This window comes from Alligator sinensis, unplaced genomic scaffold, assembly GCF_000455745.1.
Source record: "Alligator sinensis unplaced genomic scaffold, ASM45574v1 scaffold707_1, whole genome shotgun sequence".
Taxonomy (NCBI): Eukaryota; Metazoa; Chordata; order Crocodylia; family Alligatoridae; genus Alligator; species Alligator sinensis.
Genome location: NW_005842065.1, coordinates 383,977 through 394,551, shown reverse-complemented (window position 1 = coordinate 394,551; position 10,575 = coordinate 383,977). Strand labels below are relative to the sequence as shown.

The following is a 10,575-nucleotide window of genomic DNA, read 5'->3' as shown; positions in this document are numbered from 1 at the left end:
AGGAATGCTCTATAGCACCTCTGGATAACAAGGAGATGTCAACAGTGTCATACAGTAAATCAGTCAGCTGTAGGTGTGAGTGACAAGAAAAGAAGTCCTTTTTCCCCTTATTGTGGCCTCCAAAGCCCTTGAAAGTCCCTAGCTCTCACCTTGAACGCTGACTCTGGTCTCCGACTCTGTGTTAGGAACAATGTCCTCTATATCTGCAGCTGTCACTTGCTCAACTTGGACTCCACCTAAGAAGGAAGATATGGAAGGAAGCAACAACATGTTATCAGTGCAAATGACTGCAACAACCCCTTGAGCTTTGACTAGGACTCTTGCAACATTGACAGAGAACCGTGCAAAATCAACCCAGCTGCTAGGAGAAAAGAAGTGATGGGGGCTGCTGAGCTGGGAATTAGCAAGCTAGTCATTAGGTGCAAAGATGAACAGCTTCATATTGGCTTCCAGCTTGGCCAAAACTAAGCAAGGCACAATTGGATAACAGGCTGGGACATATTAAGGTGGAGAACACCTGATTCCATTAGTAAGGTGCAATCTGCATCCTTGAAGGTTTTTAAGATATGGCTAGACAAAGCCTTGGCTGGGATGATACAGTTGGGGATAGTCCTGCTTTGAGCAGGGGGTTGGACTAGGTGACCATCTGGGGTCCCTTCCAATCCTAATTTTCTAGGATTCTGTGACAATCAACAAAGGGGTTGGAATAGCTACAAAGGCTTAAAACACAGAAGGGTCATTGCTTTAGATCAGGGGTGTCAAACAAACCAGCACTGAGTAGAGGCGCTGTCACCTCCCATGTCTTGCATCTAATGCTTCTATTGATGCAGCCCAAAACCTATGCAACTGCATGGGCATTTTTACACATGCTCTGGAGAGAAGGGGGGGGGGGAGGGGGCTTTAATTAGAGTGGCTCCAAGAAATGCTCCAATTAAAGCTCCTGGAGTGTCTCGTGTATAAGCATCTCTGCGCTTCAAAATGGCAGTGGGGGTGCTTTATCTAAAGCTTGAACAAGCTTTAGTTAAAGTGCCCCTACCACTATTTTGAAGCATGGGGACACTGATACATGAGGCATGGAGGCTGGTAGGAGCACTGTAATTACAGAGTGCTGGAGCAGCCTCCTGGCTCATGTATAGGCGTCCCGTCACATGTTCCCTGCAGCATCTCCTGAAACCATTGTCTACTGGACTGTTGCTTACTGGACTAGATCCATGTGTGCTAGATCTAGTTCAGGGAGTTGCTCTATCCAGACTGCTGGGATACCAGCAGGCCACTGGACATTGGAGGATATGGGGCAGAATCTGGGACCCTTTGGCCCCTGTGGACATAGTAATTGGTGACAAGAAGGAGGGCAAGGGCTGATAGAGCCTCAGTTGCCCTCCAGCCACTGCCGCTGCATGCCCTAGGCAGGATCCAGTCCTCCAAGGATCCTCACAGTCTGGCTCCAGCCTGGGGCAGAAAGTGAATTTGACCCCAAGCAACTGTGGGTGATCCTACAGGAAGAAAGACATGGTTTGAAAGTAAAGCATGTCAGTAACTTACCCAGCCCCTTCACAGAGGGCTCCAGGGTGACGGACTTGACCGTTTTTGTCATCCTCATCCCTTCAGGCTGGAAAGGAACCACAAGGACACAAATCATTACATCGTGACAACCAGGGGCATCTGGAGACAGTGAAGAGCCAATAAGAAAGGTAAAAGACATACTTTCTTAAGGCCCAACCATGATGCTAATGATCTCAGCCTAAGTCAGGACCAATTGCTGTGCTAGTCACTGGGCACATGACACTGCTATAACTGACATCAGAATAAGGCTGACTGAGTCTCAGATCTGCTCCCCCACCCCAGTATCAAGCAGCTTCTCCTTTCCTTTTTGACCCTGCTTAGGAGGGTCTGTAGTCCACATTTACTATATATTTTCTAGTGTACATGCCTCCAATTATGACATACAACTCGGGTTTGGAAGGCTGCTTAGCCAGAAGATACTGGTAATTCAGTGGCAGCAATGAAAGGGTTAACACGAGTTTTTTTTCCCCCCCCTCCCCTGCACGAGAGAAGCACCAGCCATTTTGACAGTCATTACAACACAGTATCTCTATGCTTCTGTTCCTCCATGCTTCTACTGCAGGGAAGAAAAAAAAAAAATCAGCACTCTCACTTCAGACATGCCCTCCTAATTTTAGAGGGCTCATTTTTGGGGGAAAGGTACATGTAGCATGTGGGCGAAGATGGTATCCCAGATATAAACACTTGGATTCCTGGGGAAATTAACCCAAAGAATTGAACAGGGCATGAAAACAAAGAATCCAAATTGGCCATTGCTCTAGGATCTCCCTGAGGGAATTCTCTCTTCCTTTTGACCTTCAGTGGAGAACCTTCCTTTCATCTAGTGTTGTGGTGATCCTCTGGAGCATGGGGGATGGAGCACCTGTTAGAATCCCCCCAGGGATGCTACATTGGTTGGCTCCCAAGGGACACTGCAGACTGGTCAGCAGTAACTCCCAGGTACCCCGAGTTTCCATGGATTCCACCACTGGCTGGTTTAAGGGGCCAGATTCTGAGCTCAGGGTCCCTCCAGTAATAGCCAAAAGTTGAGGGTATAAAGGACACTCCCAGCTTGGTCATCATTGCCACAGCAGTAGAAAGGAAGTAGGAAGGCCTCCCCATTTTCTGCTTCATGTATCAGGGCATTGGGTGTTGACTGCAGCCCAGGCTGGGGATGGCTACTGGACTGTGCTAATGCTTCTGTTGGGACACAAACCTGGAGGTTCTTGGCTTGAGGGTCTCACTCCTCTGCTCAGGGTCAGACCAATGTCAGATGTGGGGTCAGGAAGGAGTTCTACCCCATGGCCAGATTAGTATGGACTTGTGGGGAGAGTTTGCCTTTCTCTGTAGCAGGGGGCATGGCCTCTACCTGGGATTTCTTGAGCATATATAAACAATCTTTTACAGAAGCAAGATTTTGGCAGCTGTGGGTCCCCTGCTTTACCTGTGGCAGGTTTGGGTGTGATTCCTTGTGTTATGTCAGGGTTGACTGTATAGTTTTGCTAAAAGGTTGGACAATGGATTTGTCTAGGATGGTTTGTACAGGGCTGATCCTGCCTCAGGCAGGGGTTTGGACTAGATGTGATCTCTAGAGGTCCCTTCAGCCCCACTTCTCTATTAGCACATTTACACGTGCACTTGGGGGGGAGGGGGAAGTGACGTTTTAGTTCAAGCGCCCCTGCTGCCATTTTGAAGTGCAGGGACACTGATACACAAGACATGGAAGGCTGCTAGAGCACAGTAACTGCCACATTTCCAGAAGACTTGGTTAACTGAGTCTGCTCCAACATGCTGCAATTACAGCAGCCTCCATGCTTGTGTACAGTCACCATACGATTCTATGAGGACAGAGATGCAGGTGTTCCCAATACCAGCCAATCTGCCCCAACAGGAGATATCCCCTGATACCTACCACGACTTTCAGCTTCTTCTTTACACCATCAGCCACGAATTGGCCCCACACAGCAGCTTTGACCTCGACATCATGGAGCCCCAGCTCCAAGGGGACAATGACTAATGGCACTGCCAGGGAGGACAAGCGTGGGAGATCATATATCTGGCGGTACCTCTGCTTGGAAGTCGATGCGCTGCAGAAAGCCGGGTTGTGTATCAATTCTACTCGGACCTGAAGAAAGAACAGAGATGGTGGTTCTAGGCTGGCGGTTCTCAATCTTGTTAGACCCAAGGCCCTTTCATTAGGCCCTAGACTCTGTTGTTGTTAGATTCCAGGTCCTGCTTGGAAAATGCCAGCTCTTAAATTTTTGCTCCTGTGACTACACAAAACAGAACAATTCTTCTGCTGCAAAAAAACTCAGAAAGCCCACAATAGGGCAGGATGCTTTTAAACACTCTGCCTTCCTATTTGAAATCTCTGGGTTTGTCTTGTGAATCATACTGGCATGCCTAACCACGCTAAAATGGTGTGGCACCCTGGGGCACCCTAGAAGGATCTCCAGGTACCACTGATCTAGGCAGAGTCTTTACTTAGTTCCTTGCTCCATCCCCACATGCAACATGTTGCTACCCAAAAATGCACCCTCTGATTAGAGTTTGTCTTTCATCCTGATAACTAAGGATGGTTAACCAAGGTAAGTCTGTATTTCTAAAGCAGGGGTGCTGAACCCCTGGTCCAATCTCATGCCCACACAGCTGGGGATAGGCAGTGGTGCCCAATCCAGACCATGTGGCGCTGTAGGGACTGGGTCTGATCCAGTGTGCAGGGGGACTGGGGTGACAGGCCTGATCCCCTGTGGGGCTGTAACCACCATACGGCATGCAGGACTGATCCAGCATGCACTGAACCCATGTGCACCTGGATGGGGCCCATGGAGTGGATTCAGCTCATAGACCCACCCTGCACCAGCCATCCAGCCAATGGAGCAAAAAAGGTTGGACACAAATGTTCTAAAGCATGAGAGCATTGCTGACATGTAGGGCATGCATGCAGGCGTACATGCACCCCCTGAGATTGGCGGTGCCGGTGGTGCCTGGGGGCGGCTGCCATTTGCCACCCCCCCCACCCTTGCCGCCGACACCACCACTGGCGTCCGCTGGTGGTCACCGACCGCTGGTCGGCATTCGCCACCTCCCTCCTCCCCTCTGCTGCTGACACTGCTGCAGCTGCTTGTGGGAGCTCCCCAGTCACCATCGCCATGCCCTGCCACAGGACACCACCGCTGCCACCTGTGGGCGGTTGCTGTGCCCCACCCCCCAGCCTCTGGGGGCATGCGGTGTTCATGCATGAGACTATCTTGAGATCTTTCCTGAGCTTCCCTTCAGGATCACTTTCACCCTACATCTCTTTTGCCCCCACCTCAGAGGGACCTTTGGTCCTCAGAAGGAAGAAGAACCATCTGGTCTAATGGCCAGGGAGAGTATAAGGAAACTGCCATTCTAAAGGCCAGTACTTAGTGAGATTTGATGCCCAGCCAGAGAAGAAGTTTTACTATTTCCACCTTGCTCTGTCCTGGTGCTGGATGCATTCTCTGGTCCTGATTCTAGAAGTTGTAAAGCACATCTCTTAAGGGGTGCTAAGAGATAGGGACCTCTAATGCCCTGAGAGATGGGGTCCTAGAATCGAGTCACCTTATTTCCTATCTACATTCACACTGAAGACCCAGGCCGTGTGTAGATGAAATGAGGGGCATGTGTGCATGACACTTTAAAGCGGGCTAAATGCTTTTGCACCGCTTTAATGGTGTTGGCGTTTTCACGCTTTGGTGGCATACTGTGCATTAATTACAGCCACTGTAGCAAATTCAGTGGTGTAATGTGCCTTAAATGACTTGGGGCACAGCAAACTAAGACTCCTCTGAGGAGTTTTAGTTTGCTGCCTTACCAGCCATGAAGCAGGCAGTGTGGCAGCAGCCCGGGAAGGACAGCTCTGCCCAAAAGAGGAAAAAAGCAGTGAGCCTGATCTTCCTCCTCCCCCACACCCCTACCAGAGCCTGCCTGTCTGCATGAGCTGCGTGGGGACCTGGTGCCTCCCGGGACCACCTGAGCCAGGGGGTCTGCCTGGGGGGTGGCCTGCTGCTGCTGTGGAGGGAAGCACCCAGATGCCCCCCACAGCCAAGGGACCACTCTGCCTGCTGGCAGCTCACCCTCTCCTCCCCTCTGCTGGAGAGGCAGGTAAGTTGGGTTTGTGCACAAAAAGGGGGTTTAATTGGCCCTAAATTGAAGCGGTGTTTTTCAAAACCCACTGCTTCAATTTAGGGCCCCCATTTCATCACACGTCCCTAGAGACACAAGAAACAGCAAGCTCACCTTGATATTCTTATCCCAGTAATTGTAGAGAATTGCCCGGATCTCCACCTGCTCATTCCTCACCACAGAGTAGGGCAAGCGAAGGTCAATGAAGAAGTCCTTCATCACTGTGATCTCATAGGGGTTGGCCACACAGATTCCTGCACCGGCCAACAGAGAAGGACTTGAGGTCAGGGCGGGGCTTATTCATTCCTACTGAAAAACATCTACTTTCTCAGCCAGCTGGAACAATGCTATGTTTCCGAGGCCCATTACAGCCTAGAGCAGGGGTTTTCAATCTTTTTTAACAAGTGTACCCCTTCTGCGTCAAAGTTTCAGCTCATGTACCCCTTTATATTTTTTTCTTGGTTTTAAGGGGCAGGGGCGCAGATCAAGGCCCCTGTGGTGAGGGAGGGAGTGGGGCTGGGGCAAGAGCAGGGGCACAGTGTGGGATGGAGCCACAAGAATGGTTCGTCTGGGGGGGTGGGGGGGGCAGTTCCTGCTGCTGTGAGCACCCCGGTGGAGGTCCAGGGGCATGTGCCACCCAGATCTGTGCACGAGGCAGAGGCAGCTGCTGCTGCAGGCTAGACTCTGCACCCTGCTGCCCCAAGAGCCATGTGATGCCATGTGCCTGCTGAGGCCAGGGGGGCAGGGGACAGACAAAGACACAGACACATGGAGATGCAGACATACACACCCCCAACAGGTAAGTGTGGGGGGGAAAGGGCAGGGCCAGATTGAGAAGGGGGGGGGGAAGTGTGTGTCTCTGGCTGCTTCCAGAAGCAGGGCCGGGGGGGGGCGCAGCGGCATGGGCAGCAGTGCCCCTCTGTGGCCACCTAGCTGGATGGGGGTGGGCAGGGAGCTTGCACGTAGCAGCCACCAACACCCTGCACCGCCATTGCCGTGCCCTGCACTGCTTTCCTGTGGCTGGTTGCACGTGCAGCTCTGTTACACCTCGCATCTCACATGCTGCCTGTCAGTAGCCTGTGGAGCCACATGTGTGACTGGCCACAGGAAAGCAGCGCGGGGTGTGGCAGTGGTGCAGGGCAGTGGTGGCCGCCGTGTGTGAGCCCTGCTGCACCCCTGTCCAGCCAGGCAGCACTTGTGCAGCCCACAGAGGGGCACCACTGCCCTCGCTCCCCTGGCCCTGCTCCTGGGAGTGGGCACATAGAGCGAGCTGAGGTGGGGGCGGGGAAGCACTGCAGTGCGCCATGTGGGATCAGTGGCACCCAGCATGTTCCTCCTCCTCCCTCTCCCCTGGGTAAGAAGCAAAGTATGGTAAGGCACCCAGGGAGATGCTGCCACCGTGCCCTGGGGTGTGCTTCGGCCCCGGCTGCCTGCCTGTTTGTGCATACCCCCTACTTCCTATCTAAGTACCCTGGGGGTACGCATACCCTTGGTTGAAAACCCCTGGCCTAGAGTCTTTCTCCCATTACCATCTCTACCTGCTCTTTGGAGAGTTTGCCATATGCCACATACCTTTGTTTTCAGAGAGGCTCACAGCCAGGACCTCCCAGGTTGTGATAGAGTCCTTCAGGAAAACAGGTATTGTCTTGGTAGAAATTCTGCATAAAAAAAGAAAGGCAGAGGGCTTTGTGGAAGGACGGAGATGAACATTCCCCAGTCAAGAAATGTGTCCATCTTCATGTTGAGCCATACAGCTGAAATCTGGGGGTAAACCCTGATGGAAACTTATTTAGCCCTGGATCTACAGCTCAGGGAGGAACTCCACACCAGACTGGAAGGAGACAGATTGGCAAATCTGGCCCAAAGCAACAAAAATGATTAGAGACCTGGGAAGCAGGACTGATGAGGACAGGCTGAAAGAACTAGAGTTATTTTGGTCTAGAGAAGAGAGGACTGAGGGGAATATATCAGCAGTCTTCAAATCCCTGAAGGGCAATGACAAAGAGAATGGAAATGACCACAGGGGACAGGATTAGGAGCAACGGCCTTAAGCTGGAGCAAGAGAAATTGAGGTTGGAGATGGGGAGGAACATTCTTACTCTAAGGGTGGTCAAGCATTGGAACAAGCTGCCCAGAGAAGTGATGGAGTCTTCATCCCTGGAAATGATCAAGAGCAGGTGGGACAGACACTGAACTGGGATGGTTCAGTTAGGTAGGATTCTGCCTCGAGGATTGGGGCTGGACTAGATAACCTGGTTAGGTCCCTTCCAGTCCAACTTTCCTATGACCAGCAATGGGATACAACCTCTTTTAAAAGTCTCAGGATTAACTCTGATGTCCAGGCCTACTTCCAGTTGGAGTACTTATATTCTATCGCAGGGGAAAAAGGCATGGCCCAAAGACTTGCCTATCTTTGGTTATTCCCCTATCAGCTGGAAGACGTGACTTATGGAAGCAACAGCACACCATGAACAATAAACACTCATGAGAAGTTCTTGAATAAAATAAATGTTTTTTGGGGCAGAGATTGAAGATTCAGATGTCTACATCCATATTCAGGCAATTCAGTCAGCAGCCTGATTTTTTTTTTTTTTTTTTTTAAATCGGCACTGAAGCTGATGGAGGTAGATGGCTACTGTGTGCCTTTTGAAGTGAAGCCAATGATGAAATAACAGGATCACAGGGTGAAATACTAGCCTGTGTTATAAGGGGGGACAGACTACATAATTTAGCCCTCACACCTGCAGCAAATGAACCTACAAATATGGACCAGATACCTACCTTTGGCCTTCACTCACATCAAATGCTGCAGCTTGCTCTGAGAATCTTGCTGAAGGAGAAACACTGAGTCTAATCACAATGCACTTGCTTCCACTAAGTGCTTTGATTACCATGTTTTCTTGCATAAAATGCATCCCATCCCCTCCCCAAATCAACACCTGAAAATTGCAGTGCTTACTATAGGCAAAGAAATATGGCAATACTGGGTCCCCAGGTGCTGCTACTCAGTTCCATATGGCTACTTATCAGCATTATCAAGGAAAGATTGTATCTTCCTCAGCCTGCCTTTTAGAAACAGAGGGTGTGTCTTATTTGGGGGCATATTGTACAAGGGAAAAAACATGGTAATAATAATGGTATTACTACAAGAGCTTACCCCATGTTGTTTGGTTGTTCTGTCAGCTGCTCCACTTGCCATAACCAGCTCTCTGGGAACAGGCTCCTCGAGGTAATATCATCATCTGACAAGAACCCTTCATCAACCTCACCTGGGGAGTCAAAACACAGGCTTATCAGGGTGGGCTGGTCATTTCTAAGTCTGACCAGCTCTGGAGCAGAGGTGTGTGGTATGCAAGCCATTACGGGGCTTTCCTTGATGTCCTCCCCGAGCTGTCCTCCTCCAGCCCCTCTTAAAGGCCCAGTACTTGCTTCTTGCCAGTTCCAGGACGAGTTCCCTTTGCTTCTCATCTCGGATGGTCTTGATGTATTTGCAGCAGTCAAGGAAGGCAGCCACACACTCCTTGGTGTCCTGGATGTACACTGCCCGCTTGTCACAGCTGTGGCCCATGGGATTCTCGTACATCCCATCTTCACAGCACTTCTTCAGCTTCTGGTCATGGTAATTTGCCACTGAAAGGTACAAGCCACAAGGTCTTTGCAACCCAGCTTCCACTGACCTACTACCGGACATGGGCAAAGGAAGAAGGTAGGGCTAGGTCCAGAAGGTGGGGCTTCTTGTGGGCTGGATCCAGACCCAGTGGCAAGTCAAATAGCATCAGGGGGTTAAAAAAAGCTGCCACTTGCTTCTGTCATGGATGTTTATCCCTAACAGAGCTTAATGCTCTGGATTTCAGTGCTGGGCCCTGTCCTTACCTGAGCCAGGGGACATGGCTCCATGGGCTGGATCTGACCCATAAGCTTTAGGTTTGACACCCTGATCTAGTCTAATATTTCGTCCCTAACAATGATCAGCCCCCTTTGCTTCAGAGAAACCATATAATGGCATAACCTCCCCAGGAGAAATTTCTTCCTGACCCGTTAGAGTTTGGATAATGCACCGAAGCATGAATGTTTATAACCCTCTTAAAAACAAAACCCTAGTGTGATCACAAATGTTCTTGTTCCTTAGCTAAGCATATAATCTTTTCCTGAACCCTGTTAAGCCTCAAGACATTCCTGAGACGGTGAGTTCCATGATTTAATTTTGCACTCAATGGATACAACATATTCTCATATACAGTACACCCCTATTTCCCCAAAGAAGCACCTTGTAGTGTGTGTTTTATGTGAGAACTAAGATAAGAGCTGTTTCTTCCAGTTACTGGCCTAGAGTAAAATCTCCAGTGATCATTGAGCTGAACAATGAGCTGAGTGTTGTATGTTAGCAAATGCGGTAATCGGTTCTTTCCTTAGCTCTCAGTTACTGGTTTTTCCATTTCTTTGAGTGTCCCTTATTCTTATGTTATGAAAGTAGCTAAATTATCAGTTTTCCTGTTATTATTAATACTATTTGCATTGTGGGGAACACTTAGCAGCTGGAGTTGGGGGCCAGAAGCTCATTGTGCCAAGTGCTGTACAGACACAAAACGTAGAGGGAGCTCCAAAAAGGTTCAACCACTCAATACCTATATCATCTCCCTCCATCACAGGCTTTCCTATCCCTCCTTATATGGAACTCACCCCCATTAGGTGCAGGTTGGGGGTGCAGTGACAACTCCCCTTCCCTTTCATTTCTGTTCTACCCATACTTTAAAACAAAATGCCGGGGGGGTGGAGAGTTGCGTTTCTATCCAGGCAGCAGTAAGGGAGTCACTGGATCTACTTGATTCCTGCTAATCACTTCACTCCATGGTGTATATGATTCTCTCCTTTGTAATGGTCTCG

At 50.0% G+C, this 10,575-nt stretch overlaps 1 protein-coding gene across 1 annotated transcript in view; it reads right to left on the bottom strand.

The window, feature by feature from the left end:
- Positions 1 to 10,575, bottom strand: part of C3 (complement C3) — a 62,215-nt gene that overhangs the window by 24,785 nt on the left and 26,855 nt on the right. The window contains exons 17-23 of the mRNA XM_006023345.3: positions 9,121 to 9,321; positions 8,849 to 8,960; positions 7,264 to 7,349; positions 5,806 to 5,945; positions 3,455 to 3,667; positions 1,543 to 1,609; positions 150 to 236 (exon numbers count right to left, since the gene is read on the bottom strand). Of these exons, the coding sequence (XP_006023407.1) occupies positions 150 to 236; positions 1,543 to 1,609; positions 3,455 to 3,667; positions 5,806 to 5,945; positions 7,264 to 7,349; positions 8,849 to 8,960; positions 9,121 to 9,321 (906 nt within the window). The remainder of the gene's footprint in view (positions 1 to 149; positions 237 to 1,542; positions 1,610 to 3,454; positions 3,668 to 5,805; positions 5,946 to 7,263; positions 7,350 to 8,848; positions 8,961 to 9,120; positions 9,322 to 10,575) is intronic.